This window comes from Babylonia areolata, chromosome 10 (genome assembly GCF_041734735.1).
Source record: "Babylonia areolata isolate BAREFJ2019XMU chromosome 10, ASM4173473v1, whole genome shotgun sequence".
Classification (NCBI taxonomy): domain Eukaryota; kingdom Metazoa; phylum Mollusca; class Gastropoda; order Neogastropoda; family Buccinidae; genus Babylonia; species Babylonia areolata.
In genome coordinates this window covers 2917590-2942039 of record NC_134885.1, presented here as the reverse complement: position 1 = coordinate 2942039, position 24450 = coordinate 2917590, and the positions used below count along the sequence as shown (strand labels likewise).

General features: G+C 44.5%; 1 protein-coding gene across 2 annotated transcripts; it reads left to right on the top strand.

Moving 5' to 3' along the window:
• The first annotated feature begins 1538 nt into the window (after positions 1 to 1538).
• LOC143286715 (tektin-3-like) lies at positions 1539 to 24044 on the top strand. 2 transcript variants are annotated; one of them, XM_076594408.1, is made up of 9 exons: positions 1539 to 1699; positions 11132 to 11316; positions 11825 to 12003; positions 14830 to 14915; positions 17274 to 17482; positions 18611 to 18754; positions 20504 to 20726; positions 21560 to 21714; positions 22100 to 24044. In XM_076594408.1, exons 2-9 carry the CDS (start codon positions 11144 to 11146, stop codon positions 22323 to 22325), a joined length of 1395 nt encoding a protein of 464 aa, XP_076450523.1. In that variant the 5' UTR covers positions 1539 to 1699; positions 11132 to 11143; the 3' UTR covers positions 22326 to 24044. The 2 variants fall into 2 exon arrangements, with proteins under 2 accessions (XP_076450523.1, XP_076450524.1); XM_076594409.1 differs by lacking the exon at positions 14830 to 14915 and adding an exon at positions 13609 to 13694.
• Positions 24045 to 24450: the final 406 nt, after the last annotated feature.

Sequence of the window (24450 nt, the reverse complement as noted above, 5' to 3'; positions counted from 1 at the left end):
GTCGGTGCAATGTTCATCATAAACTGAATGAGAAGGGAAGGCGGGGTGTGTGTGTGTGTGTTGGGGGGGGGGGGGGAGGTGGTCATTTTTTTATGCGCAGAGTAACGTCCTTGCGATGTTGAGCATGGTCAATGCCTTCTGTTGTATCAAACACCACCCACATGGAAGCGTATGCACGAACATGCTCACTTATTATTCATATTCACATTCATAATATATGCACACGCGCGTACACACACACACACACACACACACACACACACACACACACACACACGCACGCACGCACGCACGCACACACACACATAATGGAACCGAGAAACCATCAGATATTACAATCGTGCCTGTGCCTAATGGTGTCTCCTGTCAGCTGAGCAACACGTTTAAATCACTTCATAAAATCCAAGAGTGCGTTTGATGTGCCACTAAGCCCAGAACAAATTTCTATTACTGCTATACTTTCTCAGCACTGAGTAAACCACGGCACTGTACAACTCAAACAATGGCCCGGTGAAGGCTGCACACACGGCGAGATACTTTTATGTGGTTACACAGTTGTTGTTTTTTAATGAATGAATTTGTCACGACAGACAATCCGTCGCTGGTGTGCAGCTGAATATCCATGTCAAGTAAGTTATTAATGTAAAAAAATGAATTAACATCGTTTTGCCAAGAGGAATTTCCCATCCATCTCTCTGAGTAATTCATAAACATCAAGAACGACACCAAGGGAAAAACTACAAAACAAAAACAAAAGAAAAAAAAATAACGAGAGCAGTTGAATTGAAATTATCTAACACAGACTTTCCAGAAAGCAGAGATCGACATTGTTTGTAACTGAAAGTCACCCTCAGTATTCCGCTGCGGCGGGTCTATATCTAGATATATTTCAGAGTGCACATGACTGCGAACAGAATGTCCAATTCGGTTCAGTTCACCTGCTAAACATCAGACCCACGAGCCAGACAATCACGGGGTGTGTATATCAGACCACAGTCACGGACAACGGAGCCAGGGAGGGGTAGGGGGTGGAAGTGCTTGCCCACCCGGCCCACAAAGCGGGTACCCCCACCCAGAGCAGCCACTGCGTGCTGTTGTTTGGAAAGTGCACAAAGCCGACCGGGCACGGGCGTTATTACCACGTATTGTTGCTCCGACTGCAGGCAAAGCGCGGCCCTCCTGGCGTGCTCCGTGACCAGTCCGGCAGTGGTTCTGACTGCCGATAGCCCTGGACAAACAACCCCCCGCCCACCCCCCACACCCCCCCACTCACACACCCCACTTCACTGCACATCGATCAGCCGATCACGGATGACTGGCGCTCAGGGCGTTCATAGCCAGACCCCGCTGACGACAAATTAAACAGCGACACACCAATCGTAGCAAGGCGATTGTTGTACGCGTTAAGTCGAGCAAAGGAAATCCCAGGCCCTTAATCCTTTAATCCTGCCAATCCGCCCTCTTATCTTCTCCGGCCATCTTAGCTCTCCGGAAGTGGCAGCGAGGCGGCGCATGCGCGGGTGAGTGGTCGTCAGGGCGATCGCTATGTCAACAAGGTTGCGAGGCACTTTCGTTTGGGTTGGTCATGCGCGTTGAGCAGTGAGCACAGCGGCAGTGGCAGTCCCCCTCAGTGGTGTGCGCAGTCAGGACTCGACCAGACGTGGCAGGCCGGTGCAGCAAGGCAAGCAGACGACAACAGGTAGGCTGGCACTACACGGCACCGCTGCCTGTCACTTGACTGTCTCTCTCTCTCTCTCACTGTGTCTGACTTCGCTTTGGCTCTTCTCTTTTCTTCCCTTCTCCGCAGTTCGGTCAACTTTCCCCCCCGAGTTGGGTTCAAGACACAGAGCGGTCTTAGTGTATTGGGTTCAGGTGTCTGAACAGTTCAAGTGTGACTGTTGTCACTGTGCGTTGGTCAGACAGGCGACTGTTGAAGGACATTGGGGAGACTACTGTTGTGTTGGTGTTTTTTCCCCTCGTGTGTTCAGCTGGTATGACTGTGTTGGTCTGTTACGACAGCTTTAACCAGTGGTCAGTCAGCGTCTAACTTTTTTTATACACTGTGTTTTGAAGATTCTCATTTGAGAAAAAAACCAACTTTGATATGTTTCCTCGTTTTAAATGTACTCTTTCTTTTCTTTTCTTTTTCTTCCTTTTCATGCATTCATATATGCATTCATTGCCTCCTTTTGTCTTTTTCATTTTACTCCCCTTGTTTCTCCCCCCCCCCCAACCCCCCAGTATCTCTGAAGAAGTGATTTGCCACACTCACATTGCAGTTGTTTCTCCCCCCCCCCCACCCCCCAGTATCTCTGAAGAAGTGATTTGCCACACTCACATTGCAGTTGAAAGCTGGCTTTTACCGTGGCTCTTTTCATTTCTGTGAAAATGAAGGGAATGCCATTAAGCCTACTAATTGTTTATTGCAAGATCCAAGTTGACCAACTCAAATATCTTCACACGGGTAATATACGGAATTAACTAAATGATCACACGGGTAATATATTCCAGTACGTAAAATTAACTAAACCATATAGATGCATTCTGATCAGTGATTTTAATTTTATTTGGTTGGAGCAACTTCTTTTTTTTCTTGGACTACATATATCCATTCTGACACCATACAGTTAAGATAATTATGAGTTTGTCCTAATCTCAGGAATGAATACAGCAACAAGAATAAAGCAGGTTATACTTGAAAAAATGGTTTTGTTCTAAACAGAATTCAAAGGAAAGTTAACATTGTGTAAGGGAAGGGGGAGATGAGAGAGAGAGGGGGGGGGGGGGGGGGCCTTTAACGAAGGGGTACATGAACAGAGAGACACAGAGAGGGGTAGGGGAAAAGAGAGAGGGAGGGATGTAGAGACAGACAGACAGACAGACAGGGTGGGGAACTGTTGTAATACTGACGTCGTTAGAAGACACACTCGAAACACACAGCCGATCCAGCCTATTACCGTAAGACCTTTGCTCTCAAACAAAACTGTGTTGATCAGTGTTCAGACATCAACAGATCGATATGAACTGATCGAAGCTATCAGTTTCACGGATCGCGTGATTGGTAGGCGTGTGAGCAGTGGAGCGTTGTCAGAACGAGCTGGTGACCGGATGGGAATGACTTTGAAAGCCGGGCCGACTGCCGACACAAATTCAGGGTTCAGTTGAGAGTTGTGGCTGGAGTGAGGTGCACACACAAACAGGCTGTATGTGACGGCTGTCACTGCATGTAGAAGATAATACAATGTAGCGTAGTTTATAAACAACGTAAATGTCGCCTAGTTTGTAAACAACATAAATATAGCAAAGTTTATAAACAACGTTAATGTAGCGTACTTTTTAAACAACGTAGATACAACAAAGTTTTTAAGCAACTTTAATGTAGCGTACTTTTTAAATAACGTAAATACAGCAAAGTTTATAAACAACTTTAATGTAGCGTACTTTTTAAACAACGTAAATACAGCAAAGTTTTTAAACAACGTTAATGTAGCGTACTTTTTAAACAACGTAAATACAGCAAAGTTTTAAACAATGTAAATGTAGCACAGTTTACAAACGACGTAAATGTAGCACAGTTTATAAAAAAGATAAATATTGCAACGTAAATGTAGCACAATTTACAAACGACGTAAATGTAGCACAGTTTATAAAGAACGAAAATGTAGCCCAATTTACAAACGACGTAAATGTAGCACAGTTTATAAAGAACGAAAATGTAGCGTAATTTTCAAACAACGTAAATACAGCAAAGTTTTTGAACAACGTAAATATAGCAAAGTTTATAAACAGCGAAACTGTAGCGTACTTTTCAAACAACGTAAATACAGCAAAGTTTTTAAACAACGTAAATGTAGCGTACTTTTCAAGCAACGTAAATACAGCGAAGTTTATAAACAACGTAAATGAAGCGTACTTTTCAAGCAACGTAAATACAGCAAAGTTTTTAAACAACGAAAATATAGCAAAGTTTAGAAACAACGTAAATGTAGACAGTTTGCAAACGACGTAAATATAGCATACTTTATAAACAGCGTAAAGTTTATAAGCAACGTGATTTTAGTTTACTTTTTAAACAACGAAAATGTAGCAAAGTTTATAAACAACGTAAATGTGACTTTGTTCATAAACAAAGTAATTAGCATAGTTTACCATGTAAATTAATTAGTTTACAAAGTAAATGTAGCTAAGTTTATTCACAAAGAAAATGTAGCATAGTTTATAAACAAAGTAAATGTAGCACAGTTGATAAAGAGTGAATATAGCATAATTTATAATGTAGCTTAGTATATAAAGTAAATGTAGCATAGCTTAAAATGTATATGTAGCATATTTTACAACGTACATGTAGCAAAGTCTATAAACAAAGTAAATATAGCATTGTTTATAAACACACACACACACACACACACACACGCACACACACACACACAAGGAAACTAAACGCCACCGAGCCTCAATCAACCGGTTCAGAAATAATTCGCTTAACTTCATGCACCTGCTTTTATGCACTGCAGCCATGTCAGTATTCATTTATTGATTTTCTTACGCGTATATCTTACTACACACACGGATCAGAGGAAAACTGACTTTACCCATGACGGCAGACTTAGGAGCTGATCAGTTTCCAATCAATCAGAGCCCGACAAAACGGGTGACGGCGCTCGTGCCAATTTCCTTTCACATTTTGCCGGAGCCGACTTTGAGTGAAGGCTTGCCGATTTCAAAGCAGAACACATGCACGCGAATCCCTTTCCCGTCGTGGTTTTTGTGTGTGTGGGTTTTATGCAAAAGTCTGTGTGCGAGGTGGTTTCTTTTCTCCTTTGTCTACTGACGACGTGGTGTGACTGGAAGGACAGGAGAGTGCGAGTGGGAGCCGGGGAAGGGGGGAGGAGGTAAAGAATGATTAAATCCGTGAAAACACACAGACAGACACACACAGACATACAGACAGGCGCACGCACACACCGACACACACACACACACACACACACACACACACACACACACACACACACACACACAGAAACACACATAGACACACGCACACACACACACACGCGCGCGCGCGCGCACGCACACGCATAATAAAACACACACACACTCTCTCTCTCTCTCTCCCCCCTCTCTCTCTCTCCCTCTCTCTTTCTCAGTCTCCCACTCACTCATTCAGTCAGATTCAGTCGCACATTCACCCACATACATACATATTGATCAACACACATGTTCACACACACACACACACACACACACACACACACCACATCACCACCACCACCATTCCCACCACACCCCCCCGTAACTCCTCCTCCCTCCACCCCCCCCCCGCTGCCCCCCCCCCCCCCGCCCCCCCACCACCACTACTCCCACCACTCTACATAATTGTGACAGCAGACCTTGAAGTGTACAGAATAGTAAGTAAGCAGCTAACCCTGCCCAGGGCGACTATCGCTGTATGCCTTATCAGCAGCTGACTCACTCTCCCCCCGCCTTGAAGAAGTGGCCATTTCACCCACTGTGGTTCCCCTCTCAAGTCTGTCAGACTGGCGAACCAGTGTGCACACACACGGACTGGAACTACATTAAAGTGACGATTAAGTGTGTGTGTGTGTGTGTGTGTGTGTGTGTGTGTGTGTGTTTTATGCAAGCCCTTTGAGACGGAACGGATTTATTGGCACACATACCAAGCGCTGTCTGATACAGAGTGCGGTGCCATGCTGTGTGTGTGTTCTTAATTATCAGCGTTGGTCAGGCACCAACTGCGTCAAAGGGTCTGTGAGACACAGACAGTTGGAGTCCAGGCTTGGCTTGCTGTAAACCTAGAACCGACTGTTCGTATGATTTTAGGCTTTCCGTAAAACACCGTGAGTGAGTGAGAAACACTGAACAATGGGTTTGTGTGCTTGGCGAAAATGTACAAGGTGTGCATATGTGCATAGGGACAGTTTATTCGTCACATAATTGTTATCAGTTTATGCTTGTGTATACATTTAAAGAAAGATGTTATTTATTCAGTGATTGATAATCTGTCTGGTATCAAGACACATTTAATGTCCCTCTGGTTGCCTGATAAAACGACGTGGTTGGCCTTTTTCTTCACCCCAATAACCCTTCCCTGAACCCCGCAAACCACCATCTCTTATACAATACAATGCAATACAATACAATACAATACAAACAATACAATACAATACAATACACAAACTTTATTGTCTATACTTTTGTACAGAGATTTTCTTTTTGGCAGCAGCACATGTCCAACATAAGAAGAAAACAACAAACAAATAAAATGAATAGAAAATAAAAAGATAAATTAAATGGCACCAAATGGAAATAGCTATTTACAAATATACAGATTACTGAAATTTACGTGCCTCTCCATTTCAGTCAGTCAAACCGCATTGCACATCTACCCACCCACACACACACACACACACACGCACGCACACACACCACGCGCACACACACGCACACATACACACTCTCTGATCCCCTCTCTCTCTGTCTCTCTCTGCACAAGAAATGCAACTACAAAGATCATCATATATTACTGTTTCCTCGGTTTTTTCGATCATAAAACGCCTTTCTTCTTCCTCTTTACTCTGCCTCCTTTCCTTCCTCAGTTTTAATCGACTACATTAGATGCACTCTTTATTTTTAGTGCTCTATTTCTTTGTGAAAAAACCCCAGTTATTCTGTCTGTGTGTTGTTATTGTTGTTTTGTTGCTTTTTTAAAACTAATTTTCTGGGAAACAGCAGCAACAGCAACGGCAACAGCAAGGAATTTGAAAAACGTATTTAACACTTTTCTTTAGAAAAAAAAGGAAAACATGACAAATGATAATTATTGTAGCAGGCATGCCTACTCTGTGTGTGTGTGTGTGTGTGTGTGTGTGTGTGTGTGTGTGTGTGTGTGTGTACGTACGTGCGTGGGTCTGTGCATGTGTCTATGTCTGAGTAACTACATGCGTGCGTTGTGCTTGTGTTAGAAGCGCAGAGAGAGAGAGAGAGAGCCAGCGAGCAACACAAGGAGAGTGAGAGGGTAACGGTTGGGTGGGTGGGGGAAGTTGGGGTGGTTCAGTTCGGGTGGAGAGTGGTGGGGGTAAGGACTGTAGAAGTCATGTTGGTCAAACGGTCAATCCTTTGTCATCACATGGCCGCCACCCGGGGTATGTTAGGGTCACTGGGTGTAATCACCCGGACATTTTTCACACTCTGTCCCTCTGTGTCTTTCTATGTCTCTGTCTCCCTCTCTTTCTTTCTTTGTCTCTGTCTCCCTCTCTTTCTTTCTTTGTCTCAGTCTCCCTCTCTCTTTCTCTCTCTGTCTTTTTTTTCTTTTTCTCTCTGTCCCTCTGTGTCTGTCTTCCTCTCTGTCTCGTAAATCCTGGTGTGTGTGTGTGTGTGTGTGTGTGTGTGTGTGTGTGTGTGTGTGTGTGTGTGTGTGTGTGTGTGTGTGTGTGTGTTCGTCTCTCTGTGTGTGTGTGTGTGTGTGTGTGTGTGTGTGTGTGTGTGTGTGTGATACTTTTTTCAGGATAAAGCTCTTTTCGTTATAGGAGCTTTGTTGTATTTTTAGTAAATAAGTAGAACAGCTCCCTTTACGGGCCATATTGTTTTCAATAACACTTGTACCACAAAAGGATCACTTCAGAAGGTATTAAAACGCCTCTTGTGGCCTCTGTGGATTGGTGGTGATCAGATCCTGGTCTGTGGAGACACGGCGCAGAGAACTGAAGTCGATGGCCAAACCATATAGAACTGTTCTCTTTTTCCGTACTACCAGGGTGTTTCTGCATGTTGATTTCTAGTCTGGAACACTGGGTATTTTTGCTTTTGAAACCATGGTTTATCTACAACTGTCCATTAATTCAACTATTCAGTCTAAATATCAGTTGAATGAATATTCCCATGAAAAAAAGAAAGAAAGAAAGAAAAACAGAAACACTGCAGTGGATGCATTCAGTACTCCATAAGGTCTTCTGCACTTCTTTTTTTTTTTTTTTTTTTTTTTGTAACCTGGTCAGGTGCCAGACCCAGATTCCTGCAGACTGGTGCCGGCAGGAAACTGATCGAAACTGATCACCTGGTCACGCTGTGACGCCTTTCGTATCGATACTGATCACACGGATCTCCCCTCCGCCATCCCCCACCCCACCCCCTTCTTCAAACTGATCGATCAGTTACGACCTCCTCATCATGTTGGTCACAGATCGTTGTCATGGCGACGCTGGGGAAGGAGAGGGGAGACATGGGGATGAAGGTGGAGGTGGTGGTGACATCATCGCGTGTTCTTCAAGACCGTGTTGATGAGGAAAGACTGTGACTAGTTTGTCTTGGCGGCGTCCCGGAGTCATGGTGACGATGCCGATGATGGATGATCGTCTGCGGAACGCTGGAATCGTTGCCTGGGAGTTGTCGGGTGTTGCTGCAGTGTGGGAGTGTCGATGAACCGTTTTATGCCGACAGCTGCACTTCGTTGATGGTTGTGGTTCTGGCGACGGTGATGGCAGTGATGGTGGTGATGGTCGTGATGGCATGATGATGATGCTGATCAGTGATGATGATGATGATGGTGATGATGATGGTTTTAATTCGCAAGCTCAAGTGAAGTGCTTAACCGCTTTCACAAATTATTTCATATCTTCTTCTTCTTCTGAAGTGCTTAACGACTTTTCGTAAATTATTTCATTTCTTCTTCGTCGTCGTCGTCGTCGTCGTCCTCCTCCTCCTCCCTCCTCCTCCTTCCTCCTCCTCCCGTTTTTGTCTCTCTGTCCTCTGTCTCTCATAACCAACCTAATGTGCTTAGTTGACACCCCATGTACTCTTACCTGTCTACCTGTCCGCTTTTGACTTTTCTGTTCCTACCTGTTGTTATGGATTATTTACTCACCGTTAACCCCTGTCCGCCCTCATACCTTTCCACCCGTGGTGGACATTTCCCGACTGACTACTTCTGTACTACTTATTGTGTATAGTCCAGTGTTTGTTCCACGTAGGTATTCGGTCAGGCGTGCTGGGTAGCGGGTCTACAGGTTATACTACCAAGGGTCGTTATGCCCTGGCTGTCTGACTGAAGTGTTTGTTGCTTGTGTTGCTATAGTGGGCCTGTATACACCCTGTGTGTGTGTGTGCGTGTGTGCTTGCGTTCGTGTGTGCGTGTGTGTGTGTGTGTGTGTGTGTGTGTGTGTAAGAGAGAGAGAGAAAGAGAGAGAGAGTATGTGTGTCCAGGTGTGTGGTGTGTGAATTTGCTGGCCTGTTTTTTTTTCTGCGTCGTCATGTGTGTGTGTGTGTGTGTGTGTGTGTGTGTAACATAACAGTGCATGTCGCATGCACACAGTCTCGCACTCACACACACACACACACACACACACACACACACACACACACACACACACACACACACACACACACACACACACACACACACACACACACACACCTGCGAGTCAGTGACCACGCGCCAGCCTGTTCGATACCTAATTCATGAGAGTCATGCACAGTGCCAGAGTATACCCCCAACCGCCCACCCCCACCCCCTGCCCTGTGATCGGCCTGTCAGAAAAGCTGGCAGCTTTACCGGCGAAACACACAGCACACAGCACACAGCACACTTTACTGGCAGTGCCCGTGCCACTTCACTACGCCTCGCTACTTCCATTCACCTCGTCAAAATACACTCTGATCACGACTCAATAGGTAGAGAGGGGCCCTGCACGTCTTTCATTTTCTTCTTCTTCTTCTTCTTCTTTTTCTTCTTAATACTTTCGACAGAATCAAGGGGGAGAGGGGGGGGGAGGTTCTAGGGAGGTAGGGAGAGAGGGGGAGTATCGTGAGTATCAGTATCAGTAGCTCAAGGAGGCGTCACTGCGTTCGGACAAATCCATATACGCTACACCACATCTGCCAAGCAGATGCCTGACCAGCAGCGTAACCCAACGCGCTTAGTCAGGCCTTGAGAAAATCGTGAGCATAGTGGAACATAAACAACGAAGAAAGAAAAATAACTATACAAAAAGAAAGTTAAGCATTGGTCACACAGGGAGTGTGAGAAAGGGAGGGAGGAAGAGAGAGACTTTGTCTCGTTCACACATTGGATCTTGCAATGTGAAAACCGCCGAGGAGCGAGTTTTTTCGGGTTTTTTTGTTTGTTTTTTTTTGTTTTGTTTTGTTTTGTTTTGTTTCATTTTTCTTCCCTCTGTCTCTCTCTCTGTCTCTGTCTCTCTGTCTCTGTATTCATTTATTGGTTGATATTTTACTTTGCAATTGCCATCCCCTTTGCATCCCGATAACGGGGGCACAGGACCCTGGTGTAGGCTGCCTTCCCTCGTCGCTGAATGGTTCTCAGTCCCCTTCAAAGCTATTGCTTGACTGCTTCATCAAATCAGTTGAATGATTGACTACTCAGTATGAGTACCCCCCCTTCTTCTTGTTAGCCACTGTCTTCCTCTTGTCCTGTCTTCATTACTCAATATCAGTACCCCTTCTTCTTGTTAGCCACTGTCTTCCTCTTGTCCTGTCTTCATTACTCAATATGAGTACCCCCCCCCCTTCTTCTTGTTAGCCACTGTCTTCCACTTGTCCTGTCTTCATTACTCAATATGAGTACCCCCTTCTTCTTGTTAGCCCCTGTCTTCCTCTTGTCCTGTCTTCATTACTCAATATGAGTACCCCCCCTTCTTCTTGTTAGCCACTGTCTTCCTATTGTCCTGTCTTCATTACTCAATATGAGTACCCCTTCTTCTTGTTAGCTACTGTCTTCCTCTTGTCCTGTCTTCATTACTCAATATGAGTACCCCTTCTTCTTGTTAGCCACTGTCTTCCTATTGTCCTGTCTTCATTACTCAATATGAGTACCCCTTCTTCTTGTTAGCCCCTGTCTTCCTCTTGTCCTGTCTTCCTCTCCTTTGTTTTCTTTCTTTCTCGCCCTGTTCTTTGTTGTCGTCTTCGTCTTTACCTTCTTCGTCATCTTCTTTGTTTTCTTTTTCCTTTTTTTTTTTTTTTTTTTTTCTAGAATACTTACCTCTAAAAGCTGAGATAAATTATTGACACATTTGCTGACAAAAAAAGGCGTTCCATATGAAAAAAAAAGGCGTTGCACATCATTTCTTCACCTCGTTACTGTTGTCCCGTGTTTCAGATCTAAAGAAGCATGGCTTTCTATGATTCCTCCGCCCTGGTGCGCACGCGCAGTGCCACTCCCATGACCCCTGAGATGTCCAAGATCCTGCCGTACGTGTCGGAGAAGACCATCTCCCGCCACCTGGGCAGCTACGGCAGATCAGCCGACATGGGACACGCCCGCTCCTACTTCAACCCGGCCATGTGAGGAGGGGGGGTGTGAGGGGTGGGGAAGAGGGGTGGGGGGTGGGATGGGGGTTGTGTGTGTCCTGTCTCTGTTGTTGTGTGTATGTTTGGGGGTTCTTTGTTTGTTTCTTTGTTGTTGTTGTTGTTTTTAAGTTTTGTTTGTGTGAAGCATTGATCTTCAAGTTACTAGGAAGACATTTTTAGATCAGCAGGATCCGTCCAGAACGGAAATACAGACACACGGACACATGCACACAGACACAGACACACACACACACACATGTATTGTATTGCATTGTGCTATCTAGATAGATAGGGAGATAGTCAGATAGATAGACAGATAGATAGACAGACAGATAGATAGATAGATAGGTAAGAGTAAAAATGAAAGATACAGAAGGTGTGTTAGTGATTTTCTCGTTCTCTTTGTGTTTCTACCTGCTCTGTGTGTCGTTGTTCCCATCCCATCAGCGACAAGAGGCACACGTGTTATGTGGGCTGTGTTGTTGTGTGTGTTCGAACCCAGGCGCACGGTGTACTCCCGCTACAGCCCCAACGACTGGAACCTGTCCAACTCCATGAACTACTCGCTGTCCGACAAGGAGCGGTCCTTCGCCGAACGTCTCCGTGCAGACGCCTGGCGGGCCGTCAAGGAAACCGACGCCCGCACCCGTAACCGTCAGAATGACGTCACCAAACGCCTGGGTGAGTGATGACGTATGCTTTCTGATCCCGCCAATCAGGAGTAGAAGGTTGAGTCATGGAGCGGTGAGGGTGGTGGTTATAAGTCACGCTGTGAATCTTGTTTGTGAAACAAAAAGATGGAGTGATGGCCTGGAGGTAACGCGTCCGCGTAGGAAGCGAGAGAATCCGAGCGCGCTGGTTCGAATCACGGCTCAGCCGCCGATATTTTCTCCCTCTCCATTAGACCTTCAGTGGTGGTCTGGACGCTAGTCATTCGGATGAGACGATAAACCGAGGTCCCGTGTGCAGCATGCACTTAGCTCACGTAAAAGAACCCACGGCAACAAAAGGGTTGTTCCTGGCAAAATTCTGTAGAAAAATCCACTTCGATAGGGAAAACAAATAAAACTGCAGGCAGGAAAAAATACAAAAAAAGGGTGGCGCTGTAGTGTAGCGACGCGCTCTCCCTGGGGAGAGCAGCCCGAATTTCACACAGAGAAATCTGTTGTGATAAAAACAAATACAAATACAAAATGAAAAGTGACCTCTCTAAACAGGAGGAGCGGTGTGTCGATTCATAAAGTGGTGAGGGTGGTAGTTAGAAACGCTCTGAATCTTGTTTGTGAAACAAAATGAAGTGTCTTCTCTAAACAGGAGTGGTATGTCGATTCATAAAGCAGTGAATATGGTCCATAATGCCCAGAATCTTTCTTTGCGAAATAAATGAAAGGTACGTTTCAGCTGCTTGAGGAAGGATTCAGTGAATGTTATTATTCATCATTTCAATCCGTACCTGTCGTTACCACTTTATCTTTTTAACACATCAGTGATGCGCATTGTTGGCAGACCTGAATGTGTTTTGTGCCCACATCCACGATTACACTTGTTCTCTTTATCATCTATGCTAATCAAAATGACCAATCAGTTGATTGCTTAAGTGATTGCTCATTAGCCATTCCGCCTGAAGGTTGGTTGATTAAAATGGTTTGTTAGCTGGCTTGTTATTTTAGGTCACTGCACAAGAACAGCAAATAACAAACAAGATGTTGTCATTGCAGAGAAGTTGGAGTTTACTATTTCAGTGTGTTGGCTTGTCTCTCCATTCTTTGTCCGTATTGGTGTCCTAGCTGTCATAGTTCACGTTCAGAATCACTCTCATCCCCGTCCTCATCAAGTGGTGGTTAGTGCATTGTCTCGTCTGTGTTGTCGATTTTGTTTTTGATGTATGTGTGTGTGTGTGTGTGTGTGTGTGTGTGTGTGTTTGTGTTTTGTTTTTTTACCTTATCCTATTCATAACGGTATCATTTTTGTTTTGTTGTGTTGTCTGTTTGCCAAACCCAGTTTCGGCCATGATATTAATCCGGTGTGTAGATCCAGAGAACGGCAATGGCCAGACAGAGGATGTGACACCAGCATAAAACTTTCGAATGTTAGAAAAAACAAAAACGTAGCTCTTTTGTATCTTGTCCTTATTTAGTTCATTGTTCTTCATCCCATTCTTCTTCCCTTTAATATTCTTCATCTTTTGTCAGTCCTTGTTCATCGTCTCATGTTTTATTATTTATCACGTTGCTGATCGTCCTTCATGTTGTGTGTGTGTGTGTGTGTGCTGTACCCATTCACTAGCGGAAAGAGCGCAAGACATAGCGTTTTGGAAGAGCGAACTAAACATCGAAATTGGCCACGTGGAGAACGAATCAAACGACCTGAAGGTAATGACGTCACTTCCTCCCATCAGGCCCTGATGTTGGGGCCTTCTTCTTTTCGGGGGGTTCCCTTTGGTTTTTGTCCTTCTTTTTTTTTTACCCATTTTACTTCAGTTTAGTGGAATGGTGTAATTAACCATTACTAGTCGCGCACCTAGATGTATATGTGTTGTCGCACTGTAGTTTTGTGTACAGCTGACATCATGTATCCTGCCTCTGTACTCTCAAAACAACATTAATAACTTTGTCACTGGCCAGCGCAGCTTTTGATCCCGGCTTCTGTGTACAGAGATGCTTCTGAATGTTGCCACTGGCACCAGGCCTGACTTGGAGAAAGTCAGAAAGACACACAGTTGTCTTGTGTCCTCAGTTAACTCACCCCGCTGAGTCCTTCAGCTGGAACATTCTGTCCGACACACAATACAGAGCAACAGTGGACACTGACACGTCTGATGGTAATAATGAAGATAATGTTGGTTATGTTAGTCATGCTGATGGTGAAGAACAAAATATGTGAGGGAGAAAGTTAGTGATGTACACAAAAAAACCCAAACAAACGAAAAAATCAAACGTAAGAAAGGACGAAGACAACCCCCCACGCCCCCCCCCCACCCCCAACCCTCCAACAAAAAGAAAGAAAGAAAGGAAGAATATATATATATATATATATATATATATATATATATATATATATATATATTAGGGAAGATGGAAGGAAGAAAGGAAAGAAGGGAGAGAGAAAAAAAAAGAATGAGATAAAGAAAGAAAGAAGGAAAGAAAAGAAAGAAAAACAAGTTAGAACAGGCAAACGAACGAAAGATAGAAAACACAACAGAATAGCAAAGGTAAGATGAAAGAGAAACAAGATGATGAGGACCTCAAACCAACAGACATCACCAGAAAGACAGAGTTTCCCCAGAATAAGTACTGGTGCCATGGCAAGCAGTTTCTCTGTCTCTGCTTCACAGGAGAGAGAGAGAGGGGAGGAGGGGCAGGGGGGTACTGTTACACCCCAGCTTTCTCTCTCTCTCTCTCTCTCTCTCTCTCTCTCTCTTCACCTGTCATCTCACGAGGCAGCACACTAGCGTCTTTCCTTCTCTGTGTCGGAAGGTAGCCTCCTAGCCTTGTGTGTATGCTTCAGGGGAGAGGGTGTATGACATCTCCTTCTGGAAGAGCGAGCTCAGCGCTGAGGTCAATGCCATGGCCACGGAAATTGAAAACCTCAAGGTAACTCTCCCCTCACCCCACCACCCCCACCCTTCCTCCCCTCACTCCCCCTCTCCCTCCCCCCTTCTCTGTCATTCTAACACCTTTTGCTAAAGTTACTATCTTGCTCACCATCCTCTGTCTGTCTGTTTCATTCTAATCAGTTTACAGGTTATCAAATGCGTTCATTATGCCTGTTACTCGCGGACGCACAACTTTGGCTTTGCAGACAAGGTGTATTTCTTCACACCCGTCCGACATCTGAACGTAGATTTAAAAAAAAATTCTCAGCTGGTTTGTTGTATTCAGTTTCGAGCGTAATGGGTTGTTTTATATTTGAAATGAAGTTCATAAATGACACGGCTTGTATTGCCACTACTACTGTTTCAGTTAAGCTGTACAGATTTCATTTTATTTACCACAAAGAACTGTCAGTGATTACCATTTTTAATCAAGTATATGATTACAGGTTGATGATCAGTTTCATATGTTTCATTTTGTTGAAAGTACCCTTTTAATAGCATTATTGCTATTTACCTTTTTAAATGAACATAGAAAAACGCGGTTCCATGTGTTGTTGATAACAGACTGTCTATCCCTTCTGTTTACTGAGGTAAATGCACGTGGTAGATAGCTAAGGGAACGACTTAATACTGACGTACATAGGTTCAACCATCCATTACCTGTCCGTGCTCGTGAACGCACGTAACATTTTTGAAGAGATGAGACAGACAGACAGAAACAGAACGTAAAGGAAGGTAGGTTAGGGAGGGAGGTTGGTAGAAGGCAAATGGTTGGTAGGTGCGTAGATAGGTGGGTAGTGAAACAAGTCAATTGACTGATAGAGAGGGAGGGAGGGGGAGAGAGACAGGGAGAAAGAGAGAGAGAGAGAGTGGGAGAAGCAAGACATTCTGTCAAACAGACCGATCGCTTGTTAGTTATCAGTTATTATTTGACCTGTTTTTGTTGTTGTTTTACCAGTAATTCCGAACCTGTTGATCGACGATATGCAAACCTTGTTGATTTATACTTCTTCTTTTTTTTTTTTTTTTTTTGGTCTTCCTTTGCTTGCTAAACTCCTCCAAATAACAAAAACAACAGCATTATAGTAATAATAATAATGATAATAATAACAATGATAACAACACACTTACGGAGTTTGCACCTCTAGCATTACGTACACAAGCGCAGTAACCTACTGATCGTAATTTTATAACAATAGTTCGGTGCTTGGTAAAGCCGACATGATGATATAAGAAATGATGATAATGATAATGAAGCACTTGAGCAGCTTGCACCAGCAATAATGGTGTGTTCTTTGAATTAAAGAGAATGCTATACCATTGCTTTTGATGGTCTGGTAAATTTGTAACCTAAACGCAAAGCTTTCTATAGCAGTCATCAAAAGTGGTGTATTATATCAAAGAAAATAATGATAATAATAACACCACCAAAACCGGCTTTTTCTGTAATTTGAATTGCTTCCTCTTTCTGTGGTGGTGGAGGGTCTTTACAATTAAACCAGTTCGATGCTACATATATATCGGTGCGCAAAAATTGTGTGTGTGTGTGTGTGTGTGTGTGTGAGAGAGAGAGAGAGAGAGAGAGTGTGTGTTTGTGTGAGTTTGTGCGTGCCTGTGCCTGTGCGTGTATTCGTGTATGCAAGCGAGCTAGCTTTATTTGGTACGATAAGAATAGGTTGTTGGAATCTGCTGCAGTTGGCATTTTCTTGTTATTCTTATCGTTATTATGACGATAGGCCTTTTGTTATTATTTTGTTATTGTTGTCGTTGATGAATTTCAGTGAAACTGCGGAGTTGTGCTGATTTGAGCATTCAGAGATTAAATGTTGGTGTGTTTATAAACACACACACACACACACACACTCACACGAAAAAGAAAGAAGAGATGTTATACCTAATGATCGTGTTTTTTTGTTTTTTTTAATTTTAAATGACAGCAGAAATGTTGGCAGTGTAGTAATGGTGAATGTGGTGGTGATGGCGATCATGGAGATGTTGGTACTGGGTAAGATGCTGGTTTTATGACAGAACACAAAATTCACTGACCCAAAACACACAGTAACGTGTCTTACCTACAGCCACATTCTGCCCAGCAGCTCAAGCTTGCCATCAACATTAATAACTGTGATGATAAGGACGATGACCACCACCACCACAACAATAACAGTGATTATAATGAAGAAGAAGAAGATGATGATGATGATGATAACAATAATTATGATAACAATAACGGTAAGCAACACACACACGCACACACATACACACAACCTTAACACCAACCCAATCACCACCACCATAAAAAAAGCACACCTCCAAACTATCCGAGTACACCCGCACCTAACCTCCCCTCCCACAGGAGTACAAGCGCACCTGCGAGAAGGCCCTCGGGGACACGGCGAACCCTCTGCACGTGGCGGAGGAGTGCCTGATGAACCGGGAGAAGCGGCAGGGCATCGACCTGGTCAACGATGACGTGGAGAAGTCCCTGGTGAAGGAGGTGGACATCATCAAGAAGTGCCAGGCCCGTATGAAGAGGGTGCTGGACAAGGCCTACGTGCAGCTCAAGTGAGTGTACAGGTTTGAGGGGAGGGGGGGTGGGTGACAATCCCCAACGCCGATTGTCCTATAACCCTCTTGGCCGAGCCAGTAGGGATGTAACTTACAAGCCCTCTTGGCCGAGACAGTGGGCATGTAACTTGAAAGCCCTCTTGGCCAAGACAGTGGGGATGTAACTTGAAAGCCCTCTTGGCCAAGACAGTGGGGATATAACTTGAAAGCCCTCTTGGTCAAGACAGTGGAAATGTAACTTGAAAGCCCTCTTGGCCAAGACAGTGGGGATGTAACTTGAAAGCCCTCTTGGCCAAGACAGTGGGGATATAACTTGAAAGCCCTCTTGGCCACTGAAGACAGTGGGGATGTAACTTGAAAGCCCTCTTGGCCAAGACAGTGGAAATGTAACTGGGGATTAACTCGAGCAAGACCCTCCCCACTATAATCAAATTTTACCCCAGATAGTCGGAACAGCAGTTGCCTCCTTTGTTGTTCTGATGGTCATTGACACGACTGACTCTGTGTGTGTGTGTGTGTGTGTGTGTGTGTGTGTGTGTGTGTGTGTGTGTGTGACTGAAGCCTGACTGAACGACACAGGAAACGATTGATGGGAGCCCAAAAGGCAGCCGTCAGTCGGCTCTGTACAGTCAGACAGACTGTTGTACAAAAGACGATATTTATAAAGCGCGTATTGAGTTTGGTCCCTGACGGAAGATAGGCGCTGCATAGGTATCAAAAATGAACTGAACGGAGTCTGGCTCTGGAGAGTGCTGGAAGGATTTGGAGGAGAGGGGGGTGGGGGGTGGGGTTACTGGTGCTGAAGAAGCAACTCGTCACAACTTGGCCGTCAGTGTAATTGGCCGCCCTCAGTGGCACGGCTCTAGTGTCAGGGGAGACAATTTATCACGCTGGAGCGACAGAGTTCAGCTAAATCAAACAAAAATGAAGAAAGGTTCATAGGGTGTACACACACACACACACACACACACACACACACACACACACACACCCCACCCCCACACCTCCCCCCCCTCCTTCCCCATAAAACACAGCTCCGCTTCTGCTGGGTGGAAACTCTTTTCGACTTCCCCACACCCCCTCCTCACGAATATCTGAAACGTGACGCGGCGCGTCCGTTTGCAGGATGAACCGCGCCGCCCAGCACGCCTTGGAGATTGACGCCAAGGACAAGCACCATGCCCAGGGGCTGGATGACCGCATGCAGCAGCTGAGGAACAGCTCGGCTGGCATTGGCTACATCCCCGGCATTGAGAGCATCGACAACACGTGAGTGCTGCCTCTGTGTGTGTGTGTGTGTGTGCGCGCGCGCGCGTGCTCGTTCTTTAGCCTAATGTCTATCTACAGTTGCGATTTTAGACGAAAATCCATCACCTTCCACACCCCACCCCTGCCTGAAATCGTCACTACTTTCCCTGTTCCTCTCTCCTCAATGTGTGTGTGTGTGTGTGTGTTGCAAAAATGGTATTTGCCTAAAATTTGTCTCCGAAATCGGTTTTTGAGGCACAAAAAAAAAGTTATCTTAGGTATTATGAGAAAGTTTATATTTATTGAATTAGCAAATGTTATCTACTCATTTTGGGTTAAAAAAACAACAACAACACAACGTTTGTGTTTTCTCAGCTTTTATGTGACGCCATTGTACGTTTGGAAATGTTTATTCTGGGCATGGAATCAGTATTTTGTAGTTATCTTCCAGACTCCAACAGGAGTGAAAGGATGATTAAAACTTGAAACGTGTGTCTGCGTGTGCGTGTGTGTATGTATACAAACATATATATATATATATATATATATATATATATATATTGAAAGGATGATTAAAACGTGAAACGTGTGTCTGCGTGTGCGTGTGTGTATGTATACAAACATATATATATATATATATATATTGAAAGGATGATTAAAACGTGAAACGTGTGTCTGCGTGTACCTGTGTGCATGCATACAAACACATATATATATATATATATGTGTGTGTGTGTGTGGAGAGAGAGAGAGATATGATATATATATATATATATATATATATAGTTTTAGTGTCTCAAGGAGGCCTCACTGCGTTCGGACAAATCCATACACGCTGCACCATATCTGCTAAGCAGATGGCTGACAGCAGCATAACCCAGCGCGCTTAGTCAGGCCTTGAGTGCATGCTGGATGTTTGTTTATCAATCAGAGTGGATTTCTTTTGACATGATTTTGCCAGACGACAACCCTTTTGTTGCCATGGATTATTTCTCAGTGTGCCAAGTGCGTCAGTGCTGCACACACGACCGGGTCATTGTGTCAGCCGAAAGACTAGATGCTCAGTTTGATTTTCCAGTCAAACTTGGGAGAAAGGGCAAGAGCGCGGGATTCGAACCCACACCCGTACGGACTCTCTGCCTTGGCAGCTGAGCGTCTTAACCATTCTGTCACCTTCCTGAAAATGTAGATCTATATATCTTCATTCCACCCCTCTTCCCCCCCCCCCCACAGACTGACCATATAGAGATCTATATATCTTCATTCCATCCCTCTTTCCCCCACACACAGACTGACCATATAGATCTATATATCTTCATTCCATCCCTCTTTCCCCTCCACACAGACCATATAGATCTATATATCTTCACTCCATCCTTCTTTCCCCCTACACAGACCATATAGATCTATATATCCTCTCCATCCCTCTTTCCCCCCACACAGACTGACCATATAGATCTATATATCTTCATTCCATCCCTCTTTCCCCCACACACAGACTGACCATATAGATCTATATATCTTCATTCCATCCCTCTTTCCCCCACACAGACTGACCATATAGATCTATATATCTTCATTCCATCCCTCTTTCCCCCCCACACAGACTGACCATATAGATCTATATATCTTCACTCCATCCCTCTTTCCCCCACACACAGACTGACCATATAGATCTATATATCTTCATTCCATCCCTCTTTCCCCCCCACACAGACTGACCATATAGATCTATATATCTTCATTCCATCCCTCTTTCCCCACACACAGACTGACCATCCCTGAGTCGTGGGCACGCTACACCCAGGAGAACATCGCGCGCTCCCAGAAGGAACGCGCCGCGTCGGAGCGTCTGCGCGGCGAGATCGACAGCACGCTGCGGCACTGCGCCAACGAGATGTGGAACAACTTCAACGGTGTCAACAACGCCTTCAACACCAGGATCCGCGAGACCACTGACGCCAGGAACAAGCTGCAGGCGCACTTGCAGAGGGTGTGTGTGTGGGGGGGGTTGGGGTTGTGTGTGTTGGTGTGTTAGGTGGGTGTATGTGTGGGTTTGTGTTGGGGTTTGGTTGGGTTTGTGTGTGTGTGTGTGTGTGTTTGGTGTGGATGTTGGTTGGGTTTGGGTGTGTGTGTGTGTGTGTGATAGACGTGTGTATGTGTGGGGTGTATGTGCATGTTCTTGTGTGTTGGGTGTGTGTGTGTGTGTGTGTGTGTGATAGACGTGTGTATGTGTGGGGTGTATGTGTGATAGACGTGTGTATGTGTGGGGTGTATGTGTGCATGTTCTTGTGTGTGTGTGTTGGGTGTGTGGTTTTTTCCCCTGCGTGTATGTGTGTTATGGTGTAAGGAAAGGGGGGGAAATGGTGTAAGGAAAGGGGGGGAAATGAAGGTGTGATTGAATGATATGGATACTTATATAACGTCTATTTTCGGTCGGAGACCAAGCTCTAAGCGCTTTACAAACACGGGGTCATTTGCACAACATATGCATTTAAACACTAGAATGACAACTCCTTAACATAATCCTGCATAGACTGAACATCCAATCAGTCACAGTAATTTATTTATTTCTGCACACACACACTCACACAGAACCATCACGGTCAACACACAGCATGCAAAGCAAGCACCACAACACCTAAATGATATATATATATATATATCAGAATACTTCACACCAAATCAGAATACTTAAAAACCAATCACGCACACCACAATGCACCAGATAATACACATGTCAAATCACAGAACTGAAAATGATCAGTTTGACTCTCTCCCTCCCTATCCCGCCAAACGTGTGACGATGTGGGTTGCTGTGTGCAGACGATGCAGGAGATCTTCGACATGGAGAAGAACATCAGCCTGCTGCGCAAGGCCATCCAGGACAAGGAGAACCCCATGAAGGTGGCCCAGACCCGCCTGGATGAGAGGACTCGCCGCATCAACGTGGAGATCTGCAACGACCCCGTCATGAAGTCGTGAGTGTCGCGATTTGGGGTTTTCTTGCATGTGATGGGTAGGTGGGTCGTTTGTGTGCGCGTGTGTGTGTGTGTTTGGGAGTGGGTGTCTCTGTGGGGGTGTATGAGTGTTCATATTTTTGTCTGTGTGTGGGAACGTGTATGCATGTTCCCTCTCTTACACTGCTCCTCCTCTCACACTGTATACATGTTCACCATCTCAAACCCTATACATCTATTCCCGCTTCCATGTTGTGTGTGTCTGTGTGTTTGGGAACGTGTATGCATGCTACCCCTCTCACTGTATACATGTTCCCCCTATCACCTATACATGGATTCTCCCTCTCACATTGTATATACTATGTTCCCCCCCCTCTCACACTGTATATACATGTTCCTGATACAGCCTGCAGTATGAGGTGGCGGAGATCCGAGAGTCAGTCAGGCTGCTGAAGGAGCGCCTCAAGTCTTCAGAGCTGAGCCTGGCCCGCCTGATGAAGACCAAGGCCACGCTGGAGCACGACATCGGTGTCAAGGAGAACTCGCTGCGCATCGACTCCGCCTTCTGCATGGGCATGCGCAAAGGGTTCCCCATGGACCCCAAGGTGGGCCCCGTCTTCCAGATGCCCTAGAGGTGCCAGTCCTCTCCTGCTCTGCGTTTTCACCGCTGCTTGCTCTGTGTCCTCTTGAGGTCATTTTTTGGGGTCTGTGGATGTTTGGGGGTTATCTTGAATTGTTTTTTTTGTGCGTGAATGCTCCCAATCGTCTGCCTGGTGTGAGAGACTCCGGTCGTCTATCGCCGCGACGTAAACGTTCAGTAGTTCGGACTAGTTTTGACCAAATTTATTTATTACATTTTACGCGTTAAGTGCGATCGTGGACATTTCGCTTTTTTTCACATCTGAAAATCACCCTCGCGTCGTTCATGTAAAGCGCTGTCTCTCCTTGTCAGCGTCAGATCACCCCCAGCACGTCAGGACCCGAACTGGCCGTCATGTAGCTGTTGTTAAGCGAAGGAATCCAAAGTGGGCTTTGGCCTGCTGTGTACTACTTAACTGTCAGCTGGTTGGTTGTCATCACTGGGATCATTCGTCGTCTTTTCCCTCAAGGCGATGGGATCACAGTGTAAAGCACGTCGTTTCCATTGCAAAATCAAAGCACATAATTGTAATTTGGGTGGTTTTAATTCACCTATTACTACTCGCTATTATAATGCCAACACTTTGATGTTTGGCCAGAGAATCACAATGTATGATCGTGGAACGGGGAGATTATCAACAAAATAGATTGAATATGACCCCTGTCTCCATTCTGAATAATCGGGTGCATTACATTATAGATGCACATTCAATTTTAGTAGTAGTTTTACAGGAACATATTTTTACTACAAGGACAGCGTGTTTTGTCAGTGTGTTCCATTGATCATTCTTTTCCTGTTTTTTTTCAGCAAGTGATACCTGAGCGTGTCTGTGATATTTTTGACATGTATGCCAGAGTGAATGTGTGTACAAACTTGATTCAACAAATTCCGTCATAACTGTATAGTTTATAGTTGCAAAAACGTGTGCTTAATATCAGTTTGAGTCTGAAAGAAGGTATTAGAGCTATTAAAGAGAGATTTAAAAATGTTGAAACTAACTTTGATGTAGATATTGCCGTCCACTGATTTGGTTTTTGGTCTTGGTAGTAGTTGTGTGACGAGACAGTGAATTTATTAGCATCAAGATGTAGTGGAAGGCGTAGTTATCCCTTAGTGGAATAGATCGTTGTGTGAATACTTGCCAGACATCGTTTGGGAAATGAAGGGATTTTCGTAATGAAATGATCGTCGGAATATTTACTGGATACAACAGCTTCCATACTTGAATAATTACATCAGTTCCAATCACGTCTTTCCCCCCTGTATTTTCAAACATCCACGCGTGCGGTATTTCCGTCTTTTTGTTGTTTTCGGTTCACCGCATTTCCTGAAGGGTTGCTGGTTAAGCCACAAATTGAAATACAAACCGTTATAGCCTGATCAGTATTATTCTCGCATTTGTTTTTACTCACGGTAAATACATTTTGTGTACAGAATTTTATATGTGAATGTTTGTGTCCATCTGATCATGAAACTTGTGATTTTATGCGTGACAGACTTCATATATCCCACATTCTCTTGAAGTAGTCCTTTATTTCCATCAGTTTTGTCGTCTGTCAGTCAATACATATCCGTCCCCGTTAACGCCAGGTATTTATTGCCATGTGATAGTGTGCATGATCTCCATTTATTTTATATATCATACTGTTCATGTCATTGGTCTTAGTGCACTTACGACTGAATTCAAAACAATAAAAAAAATATATGAGCTTTCCACTGTTTGCTTTCTTTTGATTTTCATTGATCGGATGATCCGATTGAATGAGTGTCTCGGTTACGTTTTGAATCATCCACTTGCGCTCGCGCGCGTGTGTGTGTGCACAAACACCTTCCCCACAAACTATGAATCAGACAATATTGAAATTCTATGAAAAAAACCCCTGTGAAATAAAATTCGACACAACTGGAAATATTACACGCAAAAATGTCTTTTAAAAAAAAGACTGACGCTTCAACTGAGAAAAGGAAAGAGAAGAGAGAGACAGGCAGAGAAATAGAACACAAAATATATATGTGATAGTCAGTCGTGTCCGACTATGACCATCAGAACAGCAGAGGAGGCAACTGCTGTTCCGACTATTTGGGCTAGAATTTGATTATAGTGGAGAGTGTCTTGC

Bases quoted from the DNA above. Each gene is read 5' to 3' on its own strand.
- LOC143286715 (XM_076594408.1), top strand. From the start codon at position 11,144: ATGGCTTTCTATGATTCCTCCGCCCTGGTGCGCACGCGCAGTGCCACT. The intron at 12,004-14,829 runs GTGAGTGATGAC...TGTATGCTTCAG, and splicing joins TGACGTCACCAAACGCCTGG to GGGAGAGGGTGTATGACATC. The intron at 17,483-18,610 runs GTGAGTGTACAG...GTCCGTTTGCAG, and splicing joins AAGGCCTACGTGCAGCTCAA to GATGAACCGCGCCGCCCAGC.